At 47.1% G+C, this 23,651-nt stretch overlaps 1 protein-coding gene across 1 annotated transcript; it reads left to right on the forward strand.

Moving 5' to 3' along the window:
- The first annotated feature begins 1,922 nt into the window (after window positions 1-1,922).
- On the forward strand, window positions 1,923-23,371 carry ANKRD54 (ankyrin repeat domain 54). The gene is made up of 8 exons (XM_063940569.1): window positions 1,923-2,213; window positions 4,045-4,092; window positions 4,168-4,266; window positions 10,135-10,206; window positions 10,295-10,342; window positions 10,449-10,573; window positions 11,620-11,727; window positions 21,396-23,371. The coding sequence occupies exons 1-8, from the start codon at window positions 1,997-1,999 to the stop codon at window positions 21,468-21,470; spliced, it is 792 nt and encodes a 263-aa protein (XP_063796639.1). The 5' UTR covers window positions 1,923-1,996; the 3' UTR covers window positions 21,471-23,371.
- The last annotated feature ends 280 nt before the right edge of the window (window positions 23,372-23,651 follow it).

Here is a 23,651-nt window from a genome sequence, read left to right on the forward strand (position 1 = left end):
CACAGCCTCCCCCCTTCTACAACCCCCTGGTACCACACAGGATAGCTGGAGTCGTGTGGAGGGACAGCACTCCCTGTCAGCGTCTCTGTAGCTTGATCTGCAGGGAGGAAGATGGCGCTGAACGCTGCTGGATCCGCTCTGAGGAGAAGCTCCTCCCCCTGATGATGGCGCTGCTTCCCGCACTTTCAAATTTTATACTGGCCGGAGGATTTTAGCAATCAGCATTACCGAGGTCCCTGAAAGCCCTTTTAGTGACCAGTGTAGGGTATTAACGTCGCTGGCTCAGGGCGCCCCTCCTGGCGCCGCACTGATGTACCGCTGAGCACTCCGGAGAGCAGTTAGTACTGCGCTCCTACCCTGTTGCCGCCATTCACACCGGCTCCCCGCTTGTCGGGTCGCCGGTGACTCACTCGCCACCGGAATTATCTGGGTCTGTTAGGGGGTGGCGGCATGCTGCGGGAGTGAGCGGTCGCCTGGGGCGGCTAATTATCACCCTCAGGGGCTCAGTGTCCTGTCAGCGGAGATAGTGGCCATTAACCTCTCAGGGTTGGACACTACTCCCCCCCCCCCCCCCCCCTAAGTCCCACGAAGCAGGGAGGCTGTTGCCAGCAGCCTCCCTGTGCCTAACTCTAATACAAATAAGAAAACCAGGAAAACTCCTATGGAGCTCCCCTAGCTGTGACCGGCTCCTCTGGGCACATTTTCTAAACTGAGTCTGGTAGGAGGGGCATAGAGGGAGTAGCCAACCCTCACTGTTAAACTCTTAAAGTGCCCATGGCTCCTAGTGGACCCATCTATACCCCATGGTACTAATGTGGACCCCAGCATCCTCTAGGACGTTAGAGAAATTAAATAAAATGTGCTTATATGTCAGCCTTAGGTTCAATTGTGTGGTAAGAGACAGATTTGCTTCTGTTTGTCCACATATTTTCTGATTGGCAGCCACCAGCACTAGTTTTGGCTATAACATTGATCATAAATAATTTTAATTGGTGCTGAACCACCAACCCAGGGCACCTCTAGCGGCATAAAATATAGTGGCATAAGATTGGGAATAACAACCATAACTATAAGGTATAACATCTTGCTCCATTTGGTCATTAGTCAGATCCCAATAATTTTCAAAAGATGAGTAAACCTCAGATTCTCATTCTTTCACCTGTGAGAGAAACTATTCATTTATCAATTAGATATTATGCACTGATATTAACTCCTTTTCATAAATGCCTTTGTAAACAGGTTCATTCAAACAATGCGGGAGTACTGAGAGCAAAGTGTCTGACATACAGTAAATGAATAACAAATGTTTTAGACTATGCACTATTGTTGTATAATGAAGTAAAATGTTACAGCGATACTAATAGTAGGCCGGGTTTTGCACTTAATGTTAGTACCGCTTATAAGGGGAGATGTATCAGGCGGTATCCGTTTGGATGGTCGACCATGTTATGGTCGACAGTCATTAGGTCGACCACTATTGGTCGACATTGACATGGTCGACATGGACACATGAAAGGTCGACACATGAAAAGGTCAACATGCATTTTTCAAATTTTTTCCATTTGGGGGACTTCTCCATACTTTACGATCCACGTGGACTACGATTGGGCGCGGTGCACTAATTGGGGTTCCCCGTCACTTTACGCAGAAAACGACACAAAAAAAGTTAAAAAAATCATGTCGACCTTTTCACGTGTCGACCATTTGTCCATGTCAACCAATAGTGGTCGACCTAATGACTGTCGACCATAACATGGTCGACCATTCATACCGGAAGCCAGACGGCCTGTGTCAGATTGCTGCAGCAGGAGGAATGGCAGTTGTCAAATGATAGAGTAGCATGACGTATCCGCTCCTTATTGGTGGTTAGAACAAGGGGTTTTCCCTTTAGTGTCAGGTTCGATGTGTCTCCTGGTCGCTGCTGATTGGCTGCGGTTCCTAGTTGTCATGGTGACTCTGGCCTGGAGGCCTCTCGTTTCTAGGGCCTGTGGAGCGGATGGAGCTGGAGCTGGAGGAGCAGAGCAAGCCGCCTGTTGTTCCCGGGGAGCTGGGCTCCGGCGTCCCGGGAGGGGAGATCTGCCCGCCTGCTGTGCCGGAGCTCTTAAGGGCCCTGTGGGATGAGCCCGAGAAGCCGAGGAGATGTCCACAGGGCCGTGTGAAGTCTCACCGGCAGCACCGGTACCGGCTGTGCCCACTGGGCAGGGAGAGCTACGGTAAGCGGCGGGGCTTGGTATCCAGGCTACGTTCTCCGGCGTACAATAATGACTGTAATAAGCCAGAGTACTGCGGTGTGGGCATCAGTGTGTGACCCTAATGTCAGCCTGTTTTGTCCCATGCATTGTATTCTATTTTTGGTTATTTTTTTTTTAATGTAAAGGATATGTACACTGCAGATGCCGTTTTGTGGTGTCCGTGATGAAGCACGTCTGTGTTACTTAGGGGGGTGTAGTCAGCATGTCGACATTCACAAAGTTGACAGTAAAGTTAGACATTATAATATGGTAATGGTTAAAATGTTGACACCCAGCTTGTCAACATCTGTAAAATGACCAAAGAAATTGCAGGGTTAAGCTGGTTACACACTTGCGTGATATTGCACCAAAATGGCGTTTTGGTGCGATATCTCTTACATCGCAGTGTGTACCAAGGACTGCACGCTCCCGTGGTCGCATGCGACAGATGCTTGGTTTGTTTTGCTGCAGATCAATCCAAGTGTCCGTCGCTAGCGTTCTGTGTTATGTTAATGACGGATGGAATATGGTCATTCCTTCATTAACATCGCCTCAGTGTGTACGGGTGTTCTGGGCTGACAGGGATTCATTCCTATGTCGGAACGAATCCCAGTTGCTCCAGTGTGTACCCAGGCTTACCGCAGGACGGCCAGCATCTGATCCGATTCCAGGTTCGATTTCTTTTCAATTCCCCGGGCAGCAGTGGACACACGGTTTGGCGCTCTTGACACACGATGGGTCGTTAAAACGATTGATGGTGTGCCTCACCATAAAAAAAATATATATATTTATTAAAAAAAATCCAGGGAAATGCCACTCAAAATTGTATGATGCATCGTATGTACTTCAAACATGGGGGCAGATGTATTAACCTGGAAAAGGCATAAGGAAGTGAAAAAAACAGTAATATGTGCAAGGTGATAAAGGCACCAGCCAATCAGCTCCAATATGTAAATTAACAGTTAGGATCTGATTGGCTGGTGACTTTATCACCTTGCACATATCACTGGTTTATCACTTCCTTATGCCTTCTCCAGGTTAATACATCTGGCCCATGGTACGATGTGCATACAATTGTGATGGATTATAAGAGCTGCACGTATGATCATTTTGATGCGACCCGCAGGGCCACGCATCGTAATTGTGCATGACATATGTACGAAGTGCACACAATGCATCAATCGACATGTTGATATTGTGTATTCGTACACGATATTGACCTGATGTTTTGCCAGCATTACGCTTAAATCTGGATGTCGACATTATGTCCCTGTCTATAGGATGGTGTCTATAGAATTAAGGGGGGTACACACAGAGCGATGTTCAGCTCATTTCTAAGCAATCTGACTAGATTGCTTAGTATAGCACTTTGTTCCGTGTGTAGGGGTGCCGGCGACAGTGCCGCTGCTAGATAGGCCTGCATGCAGGCACAATCTTGCTGGTCGCACATTTCACCGCTGGGTGAAATGAGTGGCCCTCCGTGTCACACCCCCCCGAACATTGTGCTGTTCTAAGTGGGGAGAGAGAGGTGTGCTGAGCGGTCTGTGCTAGACGCTCAGCCCACATCTCTGGGGAAATCTCCCCGTCAGTACGGGCCATAACTGTCAGCATTGTTCTTATTATCCATTATGATCCATTCCTGAGTCATGTGAGTGCCCTGGTCATTTGTATCAGTGCTCATGGGGCTTATTACAAATAAACCTAATTAAAGCTTATGGTTCTGATAGAGATGTATTAGGTTTTCATTTTTATACCACACTGTCGGTCATGAATGTTCTCCATCATGCAATGTTTTTTTTTTTTGTACTAACAGCACTAAGGAAGTTAAGAGAAGCCGCCAATGGGAATGACCTAGACACAGGTGCCAGATTATATACTTTTATTTATTGTTTCACATTGGTTATGAGACTTCACTAAATATCTCCTAATTTTTCAGTCCAACGCTTGCTTGATGAAGGAGCAGATCCTTGTGCGGCTGATGACAAGGGCCGTACAGCCCTGCACTTTGCATCCTGTAATGGAAATGACCAAATTGGTAAGATTACAAAGTGGATGAGTGGTATATTTTACAGGACACATTTGTATTAGGTTTTCTCTAACGTCCTAGTGGATGCTGGGGACTCCGAAAGGACCATGGGGAATAGCGGCTCCGCAGGAGACTGGGCACAAAAGTAAAAAGCTTTAGGACTACCTGGTGTGCACTGGCTCCTCCCCCTATGACCCTCCTCCAAGCCTCAGTTAGTTAGATTTTTGTGCCCGAACGAGACGGGTGCAGGCTAAGGGGCTCTCCTGAGCTGCTTAGTGTAAAAGTTTAAAGATGAATTAAATGAGGTGTGTGATGAAGCGTGGGTTTCCCCCGATAAAAAACTGCTAATTTCTAAAAAGTTATTGGCATTATACCCTTTCCCGCCAGAGGTTAGGGCGCGTTGGGAAACACCCCCTAGCGTAGATAAGGCGCTCACACGCTTATCAAAACAAGTGGCGTTACCGTCCCCTGATACGGCCGCCCTCAAGGAACCAGCTGATAGGAAGCTGGAAAATATCCTTAAAAGTATAAACACACATACTGGTATTATACTGCGACCAGCAATCGCCTCAGCCTGGATGTGCAGTGCTGGGGTGGCTTGGTCGGATTCCCTGACTGAAAATATTGATACCCTAGACAGGGACAATATATTATTGACTATAGAGCATTTAAAGGATGCATTTCTATATATGCGAGATGCACAGAGGGATATTTGCACTCTGGCATCAAGAGTAAGTGCGATGTCCATTTCTGCCAGAAGAGGATTATGGACGCGACAGTGGTCAGGGGATGCGGATTCCAAACGGCATATGGAAGTATTGCCGTATAAAGGGGAGGAGTTATTTGGGGTCGGTCTATCGGACCTGGTGGCCACGGCAACGGCTGGAAAATCCACCTTTTTACCCCAAGTCACCTCGCAGCAGAAAAAGATACCGTCTTTTCAGGCTCAGTCCTTTCGTCCCCATAAGGGCAAGCGGGCAAAAGGCCACTCATATCTGCCCCGGGGCAGAGGAAGGGGAAAAAGACTGCAGCAGACAGCCTCTTCCCACGAACAGAAGCCCTCCCCCGCTTCTGCCAAGTCCTCAGCATGACGCTGGGGCCTTAAAAGCGGACTCAGGCACGGTGGGGGCCCGTCTCAAGAATTTCAGCGCGCAGTGGGCTCACTCGCAAGTGGACCCCTGGATCCTACAGGTAGTATCTCAGGGGTACAAATTGGAATTCGAGACGTCTCCCCCTCGCCGGTTCCTGAAGTCTGCTTTACCAACGTCTCCCCCCAACAGGGAGGCGGTATTGGAAGCCATTCACAAGCTGTATTCCCAGCAGGTGATAATCAAGGTACCCCTCCTACAACAGGGAAAGGGGTATTATTCCACGCTGTTTGTGGTACCGAAGCCGGACGGCTCGGTGAGACCCATTTTAAATCTGAAATCCTTGAACACTTACATAAAAAGGTTCAAGTTCAAGATGGAGTCACTCAGAGCAGTGATAGCGAACCTGGAAGAAGGGGACTATATGGTGTCTCTGGACATCAAGGATGCATACCTCCATGTCCCAATTTGCCCTTCTCACCAAGGGTACCTCAGGTTTGTGGTTCAGAACTGTCACTATCAGTTTCAGACGCTGCCGTTTGGATTGTCCACGGCACCCCGGGTCTTTACCAAGGTAATGGCCGAAATGATGATTCTTCTTCGAAGAAAAGGCGTCTTAATTATCCCTTACTTGGACGATCTCCTGATAAGGGCAAGGTCCAGAGAACAGTTTATCGGTCGGAGTAGCACTATCTCAAGTAGTACTACGACAGCACGGATGGATTCTAAATATTCCAAAATCGCAGCTGATTCCGACGACACGTCTGCTGTTCCTAGGGATGATTCTGGACACAGTACAGAAAAAGGTGTTTCTCCCGGAGGAGAAAGCCAAGGAGTTATCCGACCTAGTCGGGAACCTCCGAAGACCAGGCCAAGTGTCAGTACATCAATGCACAAGGGTCCTGGGAAAGATGGTGGCTTCTTACGAAGCGATTCCATTCGGCAGATTCCACGCAAGAACTTTTCAGTGGGATCTGCTGGACAAATGGTCCGGATCGCATCTTCAAATGCATCAGCGGATAACCCTGTCTCCAAGGACAAGGGTGTCTCTCCTGTGGTGGTTACAGAGTGCTCATCTCCTAGAGGGCCGCAGATTCGGCATTCAGGATTGGGTCCTGGTGACCACGGATGCCAGCCTGAGAGGCTGGGGAGCAGTCACACAGGGAAGAAATTTCCAGGGCTTGTGGTCAAGCATGGAAACGTCACTTCACATAAATATCCTGGAACTAAGGGCCATTTACAATGCCCTAAGTCAGGCAAGACCTCTGCTTCAGGGTCAGCCGGTGTTGATCCAGTCGGACAACATCACGGCAGTCGCCCACGTAAACAGACAGGGCGGCACAAGAAGCAGGAGGGCAATGATGGAAGTGGCAAGGATTCTTCGCTGGGCGGAGAATCATGTGATAGCACTGTCAGCAGTGTTCATTCCGGGAGTGGACAACTGGGAAGCAGACTTCCTCAGCAGACACGATCTTCACCCGGGGGAGTGGGGACTTCACCCAGAAGTCTTCCACATGATTGTGAACCATTGGGAAAAACCAAAGGTGGACATGATGGCGTCCCGCCTCAACAAAAAACTGGACAGATATTGCGCCAGGTCAAGGGACCCTCAGGCAATAGCTGTGGACGCTCTGGTAACACCGTGGGTGTACCAGTCAGTGTATGTGTTCCCTCCTCTTCCTCTCATACCAAAAGTACTGAGAATCATAAGAAGGAGAGGAGTAAAGACTATACTCGTGGCTCCGGATTGGCCAAGAAGGACTTGGTACCCGGAAATTCAAGAGATGCTCACGGAAGACCCGTGGCCTCTACCTCTAAGAAAGGACCTGCTCCAGCAGGGACCATGTCTGTTCCAAGACTTACCGCGGCTGCGTTTGACGGCATGGCGGTTGAACGCCGGATCCTGAAGGAAAAAGGCATTCCGGATGAAGTCATCCCTACCCTGATCAAAGCCAGGAAGGATGTAACCGTACAACATTATCACCGTATTTGGCGTAAATATGTTGCGTGGTGCGAGGCCAGGAAGGCCCCTACAGAGGAATTTCAACTGGGTCGTTTCCTGCATTTCCTGCAAACAGGACTGTCTATGGGCCTCAAATTAGGGTCCATTAAGGTTCAAATTTCGGCCCTGTCAATATTCTTCCAAAAAGAACTGGCTTCTGTTCCTGAAGTTCAGACGTTTGTCAAGGGAGTACTGCATATACAGCCTCCTTTTGTGCCTCCAGTGGCACCTTGGGATCTCAATGTAGTTTTGGGATTCCTAAAATCACATTGGTTTGAACCACTCACCACTGTGGACTTAAAATATCTCACATGGAAAGTGGTAATGCTGTTAGCCCTGGCTTCAGCCAGGCGTGTCTCAGAATTGGCGGCTTTATCCTATAAAAGCCCTTACCTAATTTTTCATACGGACAGGGCAGAATTGAGGACTCGTCCTCAATTTCTCCCTAAGGTGGTTTCAGCTTTTCACTTAAACCAGCCTATTGTGGTGCCTGCGGCTACTAGGGACTTGGAGGATTCCAAGTTGCTGGACGTAGTCAGGGCCCTGAAAATATATGTTTCCAGGACGGCTGGAGTCAGAAAATCTGATTCGCTGTTTATCCTGTATGCACCCAACAAGCTGGGTGCTCCTGCTTCTAAGCAGACGATTGCTCGTTGGATTTGTAGTACAATTCAGCTTGCACATTCTGTGGCAGGCCTGCCACAGCCAAAATCTGTAAAAGCGCATTCCACACGGAAAGTGGGCTCATCTTGGGCGGCTGCCCGAGGGGTCTCGGCTTTACAACTTTGCCGAGCAGCTACTTGGTCAGGGGCAAACACGTTTGCTAAATTCTACAAATTTGATACCCTGGCTGAGGAGGACCTGGAGTTCTCTCATTCGGTGCTGCAGAGTCATCCGCACTCTCCCGCCCGTTTGGGAGCTTTGGTATAATCCCCATGGTCCTTTCGGAGTCCCCAGCATCCACTAGGACGTTAGAGAAAATAAGAATTTACTTACCGATAATTCTATTTCTCATAGTCCGTAGTGGATGCTGGGCGCCCATCCCAAGTGCGGATTGTCTGCATTACTTGTACATAGTTATTGTTACAAAAATCGGGTTATTGTTGTGGTGAGCCATCTTTTCAGAGGCTTCTTCTGTTATCATGCTGTTAACTGGGTTCAGATCACAGGTTGTACGGTGTGATTGGTGTGGCTGGTATGAGTCTTACCCGGGATTCAAAATCCTTCCTTATTGTGTACGCTCGTCCGGGCACAGTATCCTAACTCAGGCTTGGAGGAGGGTCATAGGGGGAGGAGCCAGTGCACACCAGGTAGTCCTAAAGCTTTTTACTTTTGTGCCCAGTCTCCTGCGGAGCCGCTATTCCCCATGGTCCTTTCGGAGTCCCCAGCATCCACTACGGACTATGAGAAATAGAATTATCGGTAAGTAAATTCTTATTTTATTATCTCCACTTTTAGTTCAACTTGAACTACTCATGAATTATGCTTTTTATATTAAAGCAGAATACAGAGGTGGAGGGAGTGGGAGATGGGCCCACCACAGTGCTATGCAGTGGACAGCCCTGCAAAGTACTTGTGTGCATCTCGTGCTCAACAATACAGTTGCAAATTTGCATTCCTGTCAATGGGAATGCATTGTAAATGCTTTCAGCTGCAGTAGAGGCATTTATAAATGTGTTTCCACATGACTGGCTTGGGCAGCATTGATGGTGTAATGCACAGGTTCTCAAACTCTGTCCTCAGGACCCCACACAGTGCATGTTTTGCAGGTCTCCTCACAGAATCACAAAATAAATAATTAGCTCCACCTGTGGACCTTTTAAAATGTGTCAGTGAGTAATTAATACACCTCTGCTCCTGCTGGGTCCCCTGCAAAACATGCACTGTGTGGGGTCCTGAGGACCGAGTTTGAGAACCTGTGGTGTAATGGTTAGCATTACTGTCCCACAACACAGAGATCTCCCCACCATTGCCTTATCTGTGTGGTGTTCATATAGTCTCTCTGTGCTTGTGTGGGTTTCCTACAGATTCCAAAAATTTACTGGTAGGTCAATTGTCTTTTACCAAAAATTAACCTGTGTGTGCGTGTGATAGGAAATATTGATTGCAAGCTCCACAGGGCAAGGGACTGATGTGAATTACTAAATAGCCTCTGTAAAGCAATGTGGAATATGTGTACGCTATATAAATAACTGTTAATAAACAATATAAAGTTGTCAGACATCAGTTAATAAATGCAGATTTTACTCATACATGAATGTAGAATGCATAAATTTTAACATGCATTAATAAAACACATTGCAAATACCAGTGTGTACTTAGTGTAATTACCCCTTTTTCACCAACTCAGACCCCCCCACAGACCCTATTCCCACTGCAGTGCCGACATGGGTTGGTGGCGTTTACACTGCACAAGGGCGCAATCTCTCTTCTCACAGGTTACTCGTATATGCTGCTGCACAGTGGGGTCCAACACTGGTTGCTACCCAGGCTGGGTTTCTGGGTCTCTGGCCCAAAATTCTCTTTGTTTTTTTTTAGGGAGCCATTTCTACTGAGCCGTGACCTTGGTTATCACAGCAATAACCTGGGTTTTAGTGGCAGTAGAAAAATTATCTGTAAATTAAAAAACTAAAAAAAATTGCAGCAGTGAACTGAACATTGAAACTAACCAAAACAGAAATGATGCAGTATCTACATTACATAAAATGTATCTAATCTATCTAACCTAAATTAGTACATGATGTATATACAGTATAATCCAAGTTTTGTCGCTTTGCGTTCTTTTAGTACACTTGCTCCTGGACCATGGTGCCGATCCAAATCAGAGGGATGGCCTAGGGAATACCCCATTGCATTTGGGTAGGATATGGTTTGGGGGTCTCTTAAATTACTTCTGAGGTTATGATAACTGCATGCCTTATGTCAGTTTGTTTTGTTTTCTTCCTAGCTGCTTGTACGAGCCATGTCCCAGTGATTACAACACTTCTGCAGGGCGGTAAGACTTATTTGTCATACTCCCTAATATAGACATTACTGGAAATGGAACCTATTACATTTACAAATAAGAAATTATGTGTTTCCTCTTATTTTTATACTTCAAGGTGCCAGAGTGGATGCTTTAGACCGTGCAGGCCGGACGCCACTGCATTTAGCTAAGTCTAAGCTGAACATCTTGCAGGATGGGAAATCACAGACTCTAGAATCTCTGCGACTAGAGGTGAAACAGGTGAGCGTTGAATACACTGACCAGAAGTAAGATGGCTGTACTATATGCCTTAGTTGCACTAAATACAAACATGCCTCATTTGCAAAAATATTGGTCTTTGTGCATTATCTTCTACACCATTTGTATCAATCTTTTGGAAATCTTTTTCCAACCTGGTTGTTTTATTAAATGTTTATCTCAAAACCTACACAATATAATGAAGTGCATTAAATCTAACCACCATCTAGTGTTCACTCTAGAATCCGGGCAGGGTGCCGGACCTAGAGGGGCACAAGCATGTGCGCCGCAAAAAGGGAGCGTGGCCATGCAAAATAGGGGTGGGGCCATTACGGTTAATAAAAGTGGGCGGTTCAGCCCGCAGGCGTAAAAAAAGGGGGCGTGGGCGGCCGGCGGAGTCACTGTTGGGGGCTTCTCCCAAGCGCTCTCTCAGCGTTCTGTCTATCCTTAAGGTCATTTTATTTTCATTAGGCTTCATAAGGAGATGAGATAAACTGAACATCGAAAATACATTGAGTTAACATGGTTTATTACTTTTATATTTTGTGATGTTTCATATCCGAGAAGAATACAGTACAGGTTGAATATCCCATATCCAAATATTCCGAAATACGGACTTTTTTGAGTGAGATAGTGAAACCTTTGTTTTTTTTGATGGCTCAAAGTACACAAACTTTGTGTAATACACAAAGTTATTAAAAAGATTGTATTAAATGACCTTCAGGCTGTGTGTATAAGGTGTATATGAAACATAAATGAATTGTGTGTATGTAGATACACTTTGTTCAATGCACAAAGTTACAAAAAATATTGGCTAAAATTACCTTCCGGCTGTGTGTATATGTAACATAAATGCATTCTGTGCTTAGACTTGGGTCCCATCACCATGATATCTCATTATGGTATGCAATTATTCCAAAATACGGAAAAATCCGATATCCAAAATACCTCTGGTCCCAAGCATTTTGGATAAGGGATACTCAACCTGTAGTACCTTCTATTTAAAGAAATTACATTTTTTTTGTGAGACTTTGTCATATGATTTCTAGATAATCCAAATGTTGCGGGAATATCTAGAAAAGCTGGGACAACAGGAACAGACAGAACAGCTGGATCAGATCTGTTCCCGACTACAGAGGACAAGTACCAAGGAGCAGGTTATAACTAACCCACAATGTCTCAAGTGCATGCAAAACATTAATCTTATTATCCTGGAAATTACTTTTGAGTAGTCGGGCATTATTATTTGTGCAGGTTATCCTAGGTGTGTGAAAGTAGCTGCACCTTTTTTTTTTTTTTTTTTATCAGACTGGGTTATTAGATGGAAGCTTTGTTAAAATAATAATGTTGAAATACATTTTTTCAACTCTTTGAAAACTTATTAGTCAGTAGTGGTTAGGATGTTCTTTTCAAAAGCCTAAAGATCCCAATTATGACATGAGTTTATAGATCTAGAATCTCCACCTTTGCTGCTTACTGGTCAGTGTGCTGTGAGACCCCAAAAAGACAGGTATAAGAAATGTATTTTCTTGCCTTTGCTGCCTCCATACAGCTGTTGGCTGTTTGTACATGTACTTAGACAATTTACGTAGCATGTGGGGACAAATTTACTACAGTATACAGTGCTTTTCAAAGCCACTGCATCTATAGCGGTTTTGGATGCTGGATTTAAAGAGTCAATTATAGTCAGTATGAAACAGGCATACCTTTTGTATTGAATATATTTGCCCTGTTAAATCTAGCGTGTGAAACAGCTGGAGATGCGGACGCTTTGCAAGGCACCATATATTGTAGTAAATTTATCCCATATTGTCCTCTTTCTCTAGCATCCATAAGGGATATTGGGGAGACTTAGTACAATGGGTATAGACGGAGTCCAAAGGAGCCAGTGCACTTTAAATTTCTTCACTGGGTGTGCTGGCTCCTCCCCTCTATGCCCCCTCCCACAGGCAGTTTAGAAAAAAGTGCCCTCAGGAGAGGATGCACATCTCTGCAGCTCCAGAGAGTTTTCTTCAGTTTATTTTAAATCTTTGTTATTTTTGGTAAGCTGTTTGGAACAGCATACCTGCACTGTGGGAGTTAGGGGGGGGGATGGTCACCGGCCTTGCAAGCTGTCAGAGCCGCTTCCCCCTGCAGGACCACCGTCCTGAGAGGTTGTTTGTTCAGCGGGGCACTGCGTCTTAGCTGTCGCAATCGCAGCACACCCCTAACACTAGCCTGAAGGTGACTACAGTGGTGAGTACAAACCAGGGGCCCAACTAGGGGGGGATCCCCCAGTTCAAGGTGCGGCTGACACGCAGGGGAGGCATATGGGATCCTCCTGGGGAGACCAGCTATAGCCCTCTGTGTAAACTGGCTAGCGGTGGCTTAAACTAGCACTTGTGTGAAGTTTTTAAGCCCTTTAGGAGACATTGGCAGTATCAAAAACTCTGTAGCTCTTGCGCCATTGGGGGGGTGGAGCTACCTCAGAGTGGGACCAGCGGCATTTTGGCGCCTTCCTTTGCCTACTGCAGCAGGCTTACACAGCTCCTCCTGACACTCAACACACTGGAAAACTGGTACAGGGTGTAGCAAAGGGGGAGAGTCGCTAGTGTAGACAATCTGTGTCCTATGCAGGACAGAAATCATAGGTTTTCACTGTGATATAATAAGCTGACAGCCTCACCGGGGCTGTGTGGCTGGGGAGCCTCTCTCTCTCTCTCTCACTCTCACTCTCACTCTCACTCTCACACACACACACACACACACGGCAGGCTTGCTAAGTATTACTGTCTGTGTGTATGTCATTGTGATTTACTGTGAACATGGGTAAACACAAACTATGCAGTGTATGCCACACCAGATTCTCTCCCTTATCTGATTCTGTATCATGTGACTAATGCAGCCAATCTTCTCAGTGGGGGGGCTGGGAGAGAGGGTCAAGAGCCTTCCTGGCTTGGGGCCCTTAAAATATGATGTCTGATATGTCATCACAACTCACTGCTAATGCTCAAAAAAACTCAGCTACTACAACAAGCTGTTGCAGACCTAGCTGCTAGGGAAGATGTTGCACAGCTCCCTCTCTCTAACTCAGAACCACAAAAGCGTGGTTTACCTGCTCTACTCTCTGATTCCGATGAAGAGGTACAGGAGGATGGGGAGGACTTGGATCCCGTTAATGGGGATTCCACTTCTGCTCAGGGTATTGAACCCCTCATTCTGGCTATACGGGACGTGTTAAAGCTCCCTCTAGAGGACGCTATGTCACAGCAGTTTTTCTTTATACAGAACAAGCCTAATGTCACTTTCCCTGATTCTGCAGTTAGATGACCTATTTAAGTTAGCCTGGAAAAATCCAGACAAAAAATACCAAGTGTCAAAAAGTTTTTGCACACTTTCCAATTTGCTCCTGAAGGTAGGAAATTCTGAGAAGATCCCCCAGGGGTTGATGTATCAGTGTAACAAGCAACCTTCCACCAGACAGGATGCTGACACAGTTGTGTTAAAGAAATGCAGACCGTTTACTTCCACAGCATAGTAAACCAACGTTTCACAGCAAGTTTCAATGGGTACCTTAATTAATCACCGGTTCACAAACCGCATGTACACAATCTCAGGCTCCCTGTTTCTAAGCCACTGGCCCGCCCTCTATCGCCTGGCCACTTGTTGGCATCAGGAGCCTGAGCCCTTGCCCTAACAAGCTTTATAAAAGTGTGGCACAGGTGTGCCTGATTGCTGGGAGCACTTGCTCCAATACCTGGACCGAACCTGCATTGTTGGGATCTCATGTATGAAATTGCAGGGTATTTCTGTGTATCAACAGCAATACAATATGATAATTTCCAACTGCCAGATAATCTTGACACAACATTAAAGAGACAGCCTGCTGTGTCCCAACACCTCCCGGGGCCTTCTCTTGGTCCAGTCCTAAACCCAGGTTGCCTTAGTCCGGGGCACCCGAACTTTTGTGCCCTGCCACATATCCTCCCCCTAAGCTACGAGCCTACGGGTGAAGCTGAGTCCTTCTTTTGTGCACATACCTGCTCGCCAATCTCAAGAGGCGTACCCCTTTTCGGGTCGGTCTCTCTGAGTCGTCGTCCCCCCCCCCCCCCCCCCCTCTAGCTCCACCCCACAGAGCTCTGCATCTTTTGAGAAGAGGAACTTCCTTGAAAGGGCATCTGCGTTGCCCTGTAATCCTCCTGCTCTGTGCTGGACCTTGAAGTGGTACGGCTGGAGGGTAAGGAACCACGCGTTACCCGGGCGTTGGTCTCCTTGTTCAGGCACATCCAATGGAGCGGAGCGTGATTGGTGATTAAGGTGAACTCCCGTCCCAGGAGATAGTACCTGAGAGTGTCTACTGCCCACTTGATAGCCAGGCATTCCTGCTCTACCGTGGCATATCGCTGTTCCCTAGGCAGTAGTTTTTTACTGAGGTAGAGGACTGGTTTCTCTTCCCCCACCTACCTCCTGAGACAACACTGCACTGAGGCCTGTTCCTGAAGCATCCGTCTGCAGGATGAACCTTTTACCAAAGTCCGGGGCGATCAACACTGGTGCTTTACACAGGGCACTTTTTAAATCCTTCCAGGCCTCATGTACTTGGAATGTCCACACAAGCTTGTCCGGACTTTGCTTTTTAAAGCAATCAGTGAGCGGGGCTGCTCGGTTGGCAAAGTTCAGGATAAACTTGCGGTAATATCCCACCAGGCCTGAAAAGGCCCTGAGTTGGGTTTTCCTCTCGGGCCTTAGCCAGGCAGTAACCGCTTCCACATTATTGGCCTGAGGTTTGATTTGTCCCTGGCCCACCACGTACCCCAAGTATTTGGCCTCCAACATACCTATTGCACACTTCTCTGCGTGAAAGCGCAGAGTCTTTAATATGGCTTCCACTTTGGCCAGATGAGACTCCCAGTCGTCGCTGAAGATAATGTCATCTAGGTACGCGGCTGCGTACTTCCGATGGGGCTGGAAAAGCTTATTCATAGCCCACTAGAACGTGGCCGGGGCCCCGTGAAGACCAAATGGCAAGACTTAATACTGAAACAGGCCATCTGGGGTGGAAAAAGCCGTTTGTGCCTTGGCAGCCTCGGTGAGGGGAATCTGCCAATAGCCTTTAGTAAGGTCAAGTATTGGCTTTGGGCCAGTGTCTCGATCATCTCATCAACACGTGGCCTGGGGTAGGCATCAAATTTAGATACTTGGTTCAACCTGCGGATGTCATTGCAGAACCGCAGTGCTCCGGACGGCTTGGGAACCAGCACTATGCTGGTGGACTCTTCAATAATCCCCAGGCGTAATATTTCCTCCACTTCTTTGTGTACTGCGTCCCTCTTTGCCTCGGGTATCCGGTACGGCCGCAGATTGACCACTACCCCCGGAGGAGTAACGATATTGTGCTCGATGATCTTAGTCCTCCCTGGAATCGCCGAAAAGACATCTACATTTCTCCTGACCATGTCTTGAGCTTGATGCATCTTGACCTCGTCGAGAAATCTGTCAATCGGGACCGCGCATGCCAAGATCTTGGCCACTCTTGCTGTTGCTGTCTCTGAGCTTTCCTTCCAAGGCTTCAGCAGATTTATATGATAGATCTGTGTAAGCTTTTGCTTTCCCAGTTGGCTCACACGATAAGTCACTGGTCCCACAGCCTCGAGAACTATATATGGCCCTTGCCAATGGGCATAAAGCTTGCCCTCCACTGTGGGTACCAGGACCAAGACCTTGTCTCCAGGGTTAAAAGTCTGTTTCTCAGCTGGGACATCATAATGACGTTTCTGTCTAGACTGGGCCTGCGTCATATAGTCCCTGACCAATGGAGCTATCTGCTGGAACTGCCTGTAGAGCTGGTGAACAAACTGTACTACATTTGGCTCCGTTAGGAGGTCCTGGATTCCCCGGGGCTGTCTGCCGTACAGCAGCTCAAAGGGGCTGAAGCCCGTAGAGGACTGGGGAACCTCTCGGATGGCGAACATCAGAAAACGTAGGAGCTGGTCCCAGTCCCTTTTTGTCTTTGGTGACTACCCTCCTCCTGAGCTTGAGTGCGGTTAAAACGCTCCACCAAGCCATCAGTCTGGGGATGATACACTGAAGTGCGAATCTTCTTAACCCCCAGCAGCCGATATAAGTTGCTCATCAGCCGGGACATGAAGGGGGTCCCCTGGTCAGTGAGGACCTCCTTGGGTATGCCCAGGCGGGAGATCAACAAAAGTTCTTTGGCAATGGTTGCTGTCTTCATATTTCTTAGAGGGATGGCTTCATGGTATTATGTGGCATAATCAAAGAGGACTACGATATACTGATGTCCCCTTGCTGATTTTTCTGCTGGCCCCACAATATCCATCCCAATCCTTTCAAAGGGAACGGAAATTACCGGAAGAGGGATGAGGGGAGCTCTGTATTGGGGCTTTGGTGCGGTATGCTGGCAGATGGGACACTCCTGACAGTACTTTGCTACCGACGCTCGGATTCCCAGCCAGAAAAACCGCTGCTGTTTCCTTTGCACAGTTTTCTCCTCCCCCAAACGTCCTCCCCACAACTGTGAATGGGCAGCTTGCAAACACCCGGGGTGGCATCCGGACTGGACTGCCACACTGTCTCTCGACTGTCAAAGGTGGTGCTGCCTGCCCTGGGCTCCTTTACCATAAAGGACCCTGGGGACAGAAAAATAGAGACTACATTAAAGTCTATTTACACAGCAGCAGGTGTATCACAAAGGCCGGTCATAGCGGGTTGCTGGATGACGTATGCCATTCACACGTGGGCTTCTCAAATTCAGGAGGGCCTCTCCGGGGATATGCCTCTAGTCACTAAGGTGACTCTCCTGAAGCACATTCAGGACACTGCACACGTCCTGCGTGACTCTCTCAAGGAAATGGGCAATATTAATGCTAGGACCTCTGCCATGGCAGTGTTGGCACGCAGGGCCTTGTGGCTGCGACAATGGATAGCGGATGCACAGTCCAAGCGCAGTGTGGAATGACTCTTTGGGGTTGAGTTGGATACGTGGATTTCTAAAGTTATTGCAGGGAAATTCACGTTTCTCCCCTCAGGGGCCCCACCGGCTAGGCGTTCCTACCCGGGGCAGTCTGTTCAGTCCTTTTCGGTCTAACAGATTTCGATTTAGGGCTAGAGGTGCCTCCAATGTGGCTAGAGGCACCAGAGGTAAGACGAGAAGACCTAACACCGGTTCTCAGGAACAGAGCATCAGTTCTGCTTCCACTAAGTCCTCAGCATGACAGTGCCCACCCACCCCGAGGCGATCTCGAGGTGGGAGCTCGATTGCATCACTTCAGCCGCATCTGGGAAAGCTCCTGCCAGGATATCTGGGTAAGGGACCTCCTTTCTCAGGGCTACAACCTGGAGTTTGATGGTGCTCCTCCCCAACAATCTTTCAAATCGAGCTTACCGGCTTTGGAGGATGCGCAAGTTACGTTGCAACAGGCCATCCAAAAGTTGGTCCAGTCCCACGTCATTGTTCCAGTACCAATACAACAACGGGGAAAGTGTTATTAGTCCAACCTGTTTGTGGTACCGAAGCCGGACGGTCTGGTAAGGCCCATTTTGGATCTAAAGTCCTTGAACCCTTATCTCAAGGTTTTGAAGTTCAAGATGGAATCCTTGCGAGCAGTGATTGTGGGCCTGGAAGAACACAAATTGATGGTTTCAGTGGCTATCAAGGACACCTACCTTCATATTCCAATTTAGCCACCTCATCAGGCTTATCTGAGGTTTGCCCTACTGGATGATCACTACCAGTTCCAGGCACTACCATTTGGCCTGTCCACCGCTCCGAGGGTATTCACAAAGGTAATGGCGGAGATGATGTTCCAGAGGGTCAATGTTGTCGCCTACCTAGACGATCTCTTGATAAAAGCAAAATCCAGGGAGCTTTTATTGCTCCATATCGACCGCACTATCCACCTTCTGTCACACCATGGGTGGATTCTCAATTTTACAGAAGTCCCACCTGGAGCCAACTCTACTGTGGCCCAGAAGATGTTCTTCCCGAAGATAAGAACACTTCAGGAGATGATCCCCATGGTTCTCCGAACTGCTTGAGTATCTATCCATCTTTGCATAAGATTGTTGGGGAAGATGGTTGCCTCGTACGAGGCGATCCAATATAGGAGGTTCCATGCCACAACATTTCAATTGGATCTCCTGAGCAAGTGGTCCGGATCTCATCTACAGATGCACCGGATAATACGTCTGTCACCTCAGTCCAGGATTTCCCTCCTGTGGTGGCTGCAGTCCTCCAATCTCCTGGAAGGCCGGATCACGCGATCCAAGTACAGTTGGACAACGTCACAGCGGTGGCGTACATCAATCGGCAAGGAGGGACAAAAAGCAGAGCCTGCATGCAAGAGGTGTCAAAGATACTCCTCTGGGCGGAAAGAAATGCAAGAGCAATGTCAGCAATCTTCATTCTGGGAGTGGACAACTGGGAAGCGGACTTCCTGAGTCGTCACAATCTCCATCCGGGGGAGTGGGGGCTCCACCATCGGGTGTTTCAGCAGATCATGGATCGGTGTGGCTGCCCGCAAATAGACATGATGGCTTCTCAACTCAACAAGAAGCTTCACTGGTATTGCTCACAAACCAGGGACCCTCAGGCGAGGGCAGTGGATGCACTGACGTCGCCTTGGCCTTACCGGCTGGTCTACCTGTTTCCTCCAATTGCGTTGCTCCCAACGGTGCTCAAGAGAATCAGAAATCAAGGAGTCCAGGCAATTCTGATTGCCACTGATTGGCCTCAGAGGGCGTGGTACGTGGATCTTCTGGATATGTTCGAAGACCCTTGGTCTCTACCACTTAGAAGAGATCTTCAACAAGGACCGTTCGTCTACCCGGACTTACGGCGACTATGTTTGACGGCATGGAGGTTGAGCGGAACATCCTAGCTCCACAAGGGCCTTTCCAAAAGAGTCCTTGCTACCATGGTTCAGGCCAGGAAACCTATGATGTCAAAACACTATCATCATATCTGGAGGAGATATGTCTCTTGGTGCGAGGAACGCTCGTATCCGTCTGCGGAGTTCCACTTGGGACGTGTCCTCCATTTCCTGCAAGCTGGTGTGGATAAGGGCTTACGCCTGGGTTCCATTAAGGTCCATATTTCAGCCCTCATGATTTTCATTTAGAAGAAATTGGCAGTATTTCACATTCAACCTTCTTTTGTGCCGCCCACCGCACCCTGGGATTTGAATGTAGTGTTGGCATTTCTACAGTCCTCCTGGTTTGTACCTCTAATGACGGTAGAAGACAAGTACCTCACGTGGAAGATGGTGATGTTACTGACCCTGGATTCTGCTAGACGTGTCTCAGAATTGGGGGGTCTTATCGTATAAAAGTCCCTACTTGGTCTTTTACGAGGACAGAGCGGAGCTCAGGACTAGGCAGCATTTCCTGGCTAAGGTTGTCTCTGCATTCCACTTGAATCAACCTATTGTGGTTCCGTCAAGTTCTGGCACTTATGCTCCTCCGGAGGCATTGGATGCTGTGCGAGCCTTGAAGATCTATGTCAAGCGAACGGCTCGGATCAGAAAGACTGATTACTTGTTCGTGCTCTATGATGTGCAGAAAAACGGTTGACCTGCTTCGAAGCAGTCTATTGCTTGTTGGCTTAGACTTACTATCCAACAGGCCTATGGGTCAGCAGCCTTACCTGTTCCTAAGTCTCTGAAGGCTCACTCTACAAGATCAGTGGACTCTTCCTAAGCGGCTGCCCGTGGAGTCTCAGCCTTGCAACTATGCCGAGCTGCTACCTAGTCAGGCAATAACTTTAAAAAAAAAAATTGTACAAGTTTGATACCCTGGCTAAAGAGGAGACCCAGTTTGGGCAGGCGGTGCTGCAGTAGTCTCCACCCATTCTGGAAACTTTGGGATGACCCCATCGTCCTAAGTCTCTCCAATATCCCTTATGGATGCTAAAGAAAATAGGTAATTAAAATCCTATCGGTAAATCCTTTTCTCGTAGTCAATAAGGGATATTGGGCACCCGCCTCAGTGCGTTGACCTTTCTGCAGGTTCTCTTATATGGTTACCTCTTCTGCTGTTGCCAGCCGTTGTTGGTTGTTTTGTGTTCGTGGTGTGTAAATCTCACCATTTCTTATGTTCTTTTCTCTCAAGTATGTTCTTTCTCCTTAGGGCACTGTTTTACCTATAACTGCCTGTGGGTAGGGGCATAGAGGGGAGGAGCCAGCACACCCAGTGAAGAAATTTAAAGTGCACCGGCTCCTTTGGACCCCGTCTATACCCATTGTACTAAGGCCCTCATTCCGAGTTGATCGCTCGCTAGTTACTTTTAGCAGCCGTGCAAACGCATAGTTGCCGCCCACGGGGGAGTGTATTTTCGCTTTGCAAGTGTGCGAACGCCTGTGCAGTCGAGCAGTGCAAAAACATTTTGTGCAGTTTCTGAGTAGGTCTGGACTTACTCAGCCCTTGCGATCACTTCAATCTTTTTGGTGCCGGAATTCACGTCAGACACCCGCCCTGCAAACTCCTGGACACGCCTGCGTTTTTCCAAACACTCCCAGAAAACCGTCAGTTGCCACCCACAAATGTCCTCTTCCTGTCAGTCTCCTTGCGATCGCCCGTGCGAATGGATTCTTAGTTAAAGCCATAGCTCAGCAACGATTCGCTGTGTACCCGTATGCCGCACATTGCAGTGCATGCGCAGTAGAGACCTGATCACTGAGCTGTGAAAAATGGCAGCGAGCGAACAACTCTGAATGACCCCCTAAGTCTCCCCAATATCCCTTATGGACTACGAGAAAAGGATTTACCGGTAGGTAATTAAAATCCTATTTTTATGTAATGGTATTACAGACTCTACTTTTATTTCCAGGTGGATGAGGTGACAGACCTTTTGGCCAGCTTCACTTCTCTAAGTCTCCAGATGCAGAACATGGAAAACAGGTAGCCAGAGGTGCTGCAATTCATCTTAACTGCTCAACTACCCCAGGAGCTCTGCAATATTCCATTGTTACTGTGATGTAACTTGTTCACCATCGTGCAGTGTCTGCATTACTTCCCATTTACCAACTACAGCATACTTTTCCCATTGCTAACCTCTATATTCAGAGTCCTTATACAATGGCTTACTAAAGGATGGGAATGAAGCAATTTAAAAGACTGGGGAAAAAGCCTTTAATAAAGCAAAGACTCCTTTCTAAACTGAACAATAAAGGGGTATCTATGCTGTTGGTACGATCTACATCCCAGCCACCTGTTATTTCTTAACTCGAGGTGCTATATACTTTGAGTTGTTTTGTGAGTTTTCATTTCCTATGTTCTGTAGCAGTGCTGTTAAATTGTACTGTTTGTGCTGTGTCCTGTTAAAATATTAGCCTTTCCCTGTGACTGGATATACGGGATGTGGTCAGGATACCGATGCCGGAATCCCGACCACTGACAATGCAGACAGCCGGAATCCCGGCTAACAGAGGCTATTCCCACTTGTGAGTGTCCACAACACCCATAGAGTAGAAACAGAACCTGTGGCAAGCGCAGCGAGGGGCTTCGTGCGCTCGCCCCCGTCGGCATTCTGGTGGCCAGGATCCCTGCGTCGGTATGCTGGCCGCCAGCATACCATACCCAACCCGTTTAATACATGTTCTTACCTTATTTTGTGTGGGCGTAGCTGATGGATCATATTCCATGTCCTTATAAAATAAGGCTACAGTTTCAAAGAAAGTCATTACAATTGCTATCTGCTGAGGCCACTTGTAGTCTATGTGAGAAAGTGTTTTCTAAAAAAAAAAAAAAAACCTTTTCATGCTCATTTAATAATGTCTTCACTGCAGATCTGGTGCAAAGCTCCTTATTTTTGGAAGGTGGCAAAAACAGTACTTATTTCTATGAAGGGATGTGTTTATAGCTAAGCACGTAAGTGACATCCAAGGGGCCAGCGATGTGGTGCTGTTTTAACTTGTAACTAAAATGTGCACACAGCAGATTATGGTGTACATACTATAGCTTTGTGGAATGTAGGCCATCAAACCCTTAAAAGTTCTTTCTAAAATATTCTGATATGAAGCATGAAAGCTATAAATGTTGTTCTTTGTTAAAGAGTAAAGTATTTGCTGATAGCTAAAGCTCTTAACACACATGTAGGATAGTGTCTTAATTTGACCCTCTCAAGTCTATACACGCTAATTTGTAGTCAATGAGGCTTGTCTGGTATTCCTGGTACAGCCCATCCACGCTTGTCAACACTAGCTTGGTTAGAGAAGCGACACTCACCCTCCTTTACCTTTGCAAAATGGCTGGTGAGGAGGGAATATCAACATTGTGAACTTACCCAGTCTTAGTATAAATCCTATGGCTAGCTCTGGTTTAATTTGCATGCAGCAATACACAGCCTGTGATGTTTGCCAGTGTCAGCTATTTTCTTTATTCGCTCTTTAAAAATATTGCCTAGTCAAGAAGGCACATTTTGCATCCTGTTGATATATGGTTAATATAACTGTTCATTAAGGTACTGAAAAGGTTAATGAAACTTGCACTTTATAAAATTCTAGAAATTCAATTAAAACATGCAAATCAGTGTGCCTCGCCTTGCAAAAGATTTTTCCTAAAACACATTACTGGATAAAAATATTCCATATATGTTCACTTGTAGCTCAAAGGTGGTTCTGCAGGTTTTGGGTGATTTGAGTGTTTGCAGCCTAATCTTCCCTATTTGAACAAAAAAAAACAATGTATCCGTCCTACTGTTTTGACTATTGTGCTTTGAAAATGACAATGTAACTCTAATTTCAGTACATTGTGTATCCATTGTTTGTATAGTTTTGGTTTAAAAAAAAAGACTAAAAATACAAAGTACTGTTTCCATTCTATGTTTTATATTTATACAGAATTAACTCTTACTATATCACACTAAAGCAGTGGGTCACATCAGCCTTCTGATTTATTACAAATTACTATTGTATTGCTAAACCTGTCCCTCACCTGGGAGCAGAAGCAGGTTTGTACCATTATGCTGGAGGCGGAGAAACTGCCACAGTGCTACAACCACAGGGGTTAATCCAATTAGGTGCAAAGTGCGCAAGTTGCTGTGGCGTTTCAACGCCAGCAACGGCACTGCATCTCGTGGCCTGAT

Source organism: Pseudophryne corroboree, chromosome 9 (genome assembly GCF_028390025.1).
Source record: "Pseudophryne corroboree isolate aPseCor3 chromosome 9, aPseCor3.hap2, whole genome shotgun sequence".
In the NCBI taxonomy this organism is placed as follows: domain Eukaryota; kingdom Metazoa; phylum Chordata; class Amphibia; order Anura; family Myobatrachidae; genus Pseudophryne; species Pseudophryne corroboree.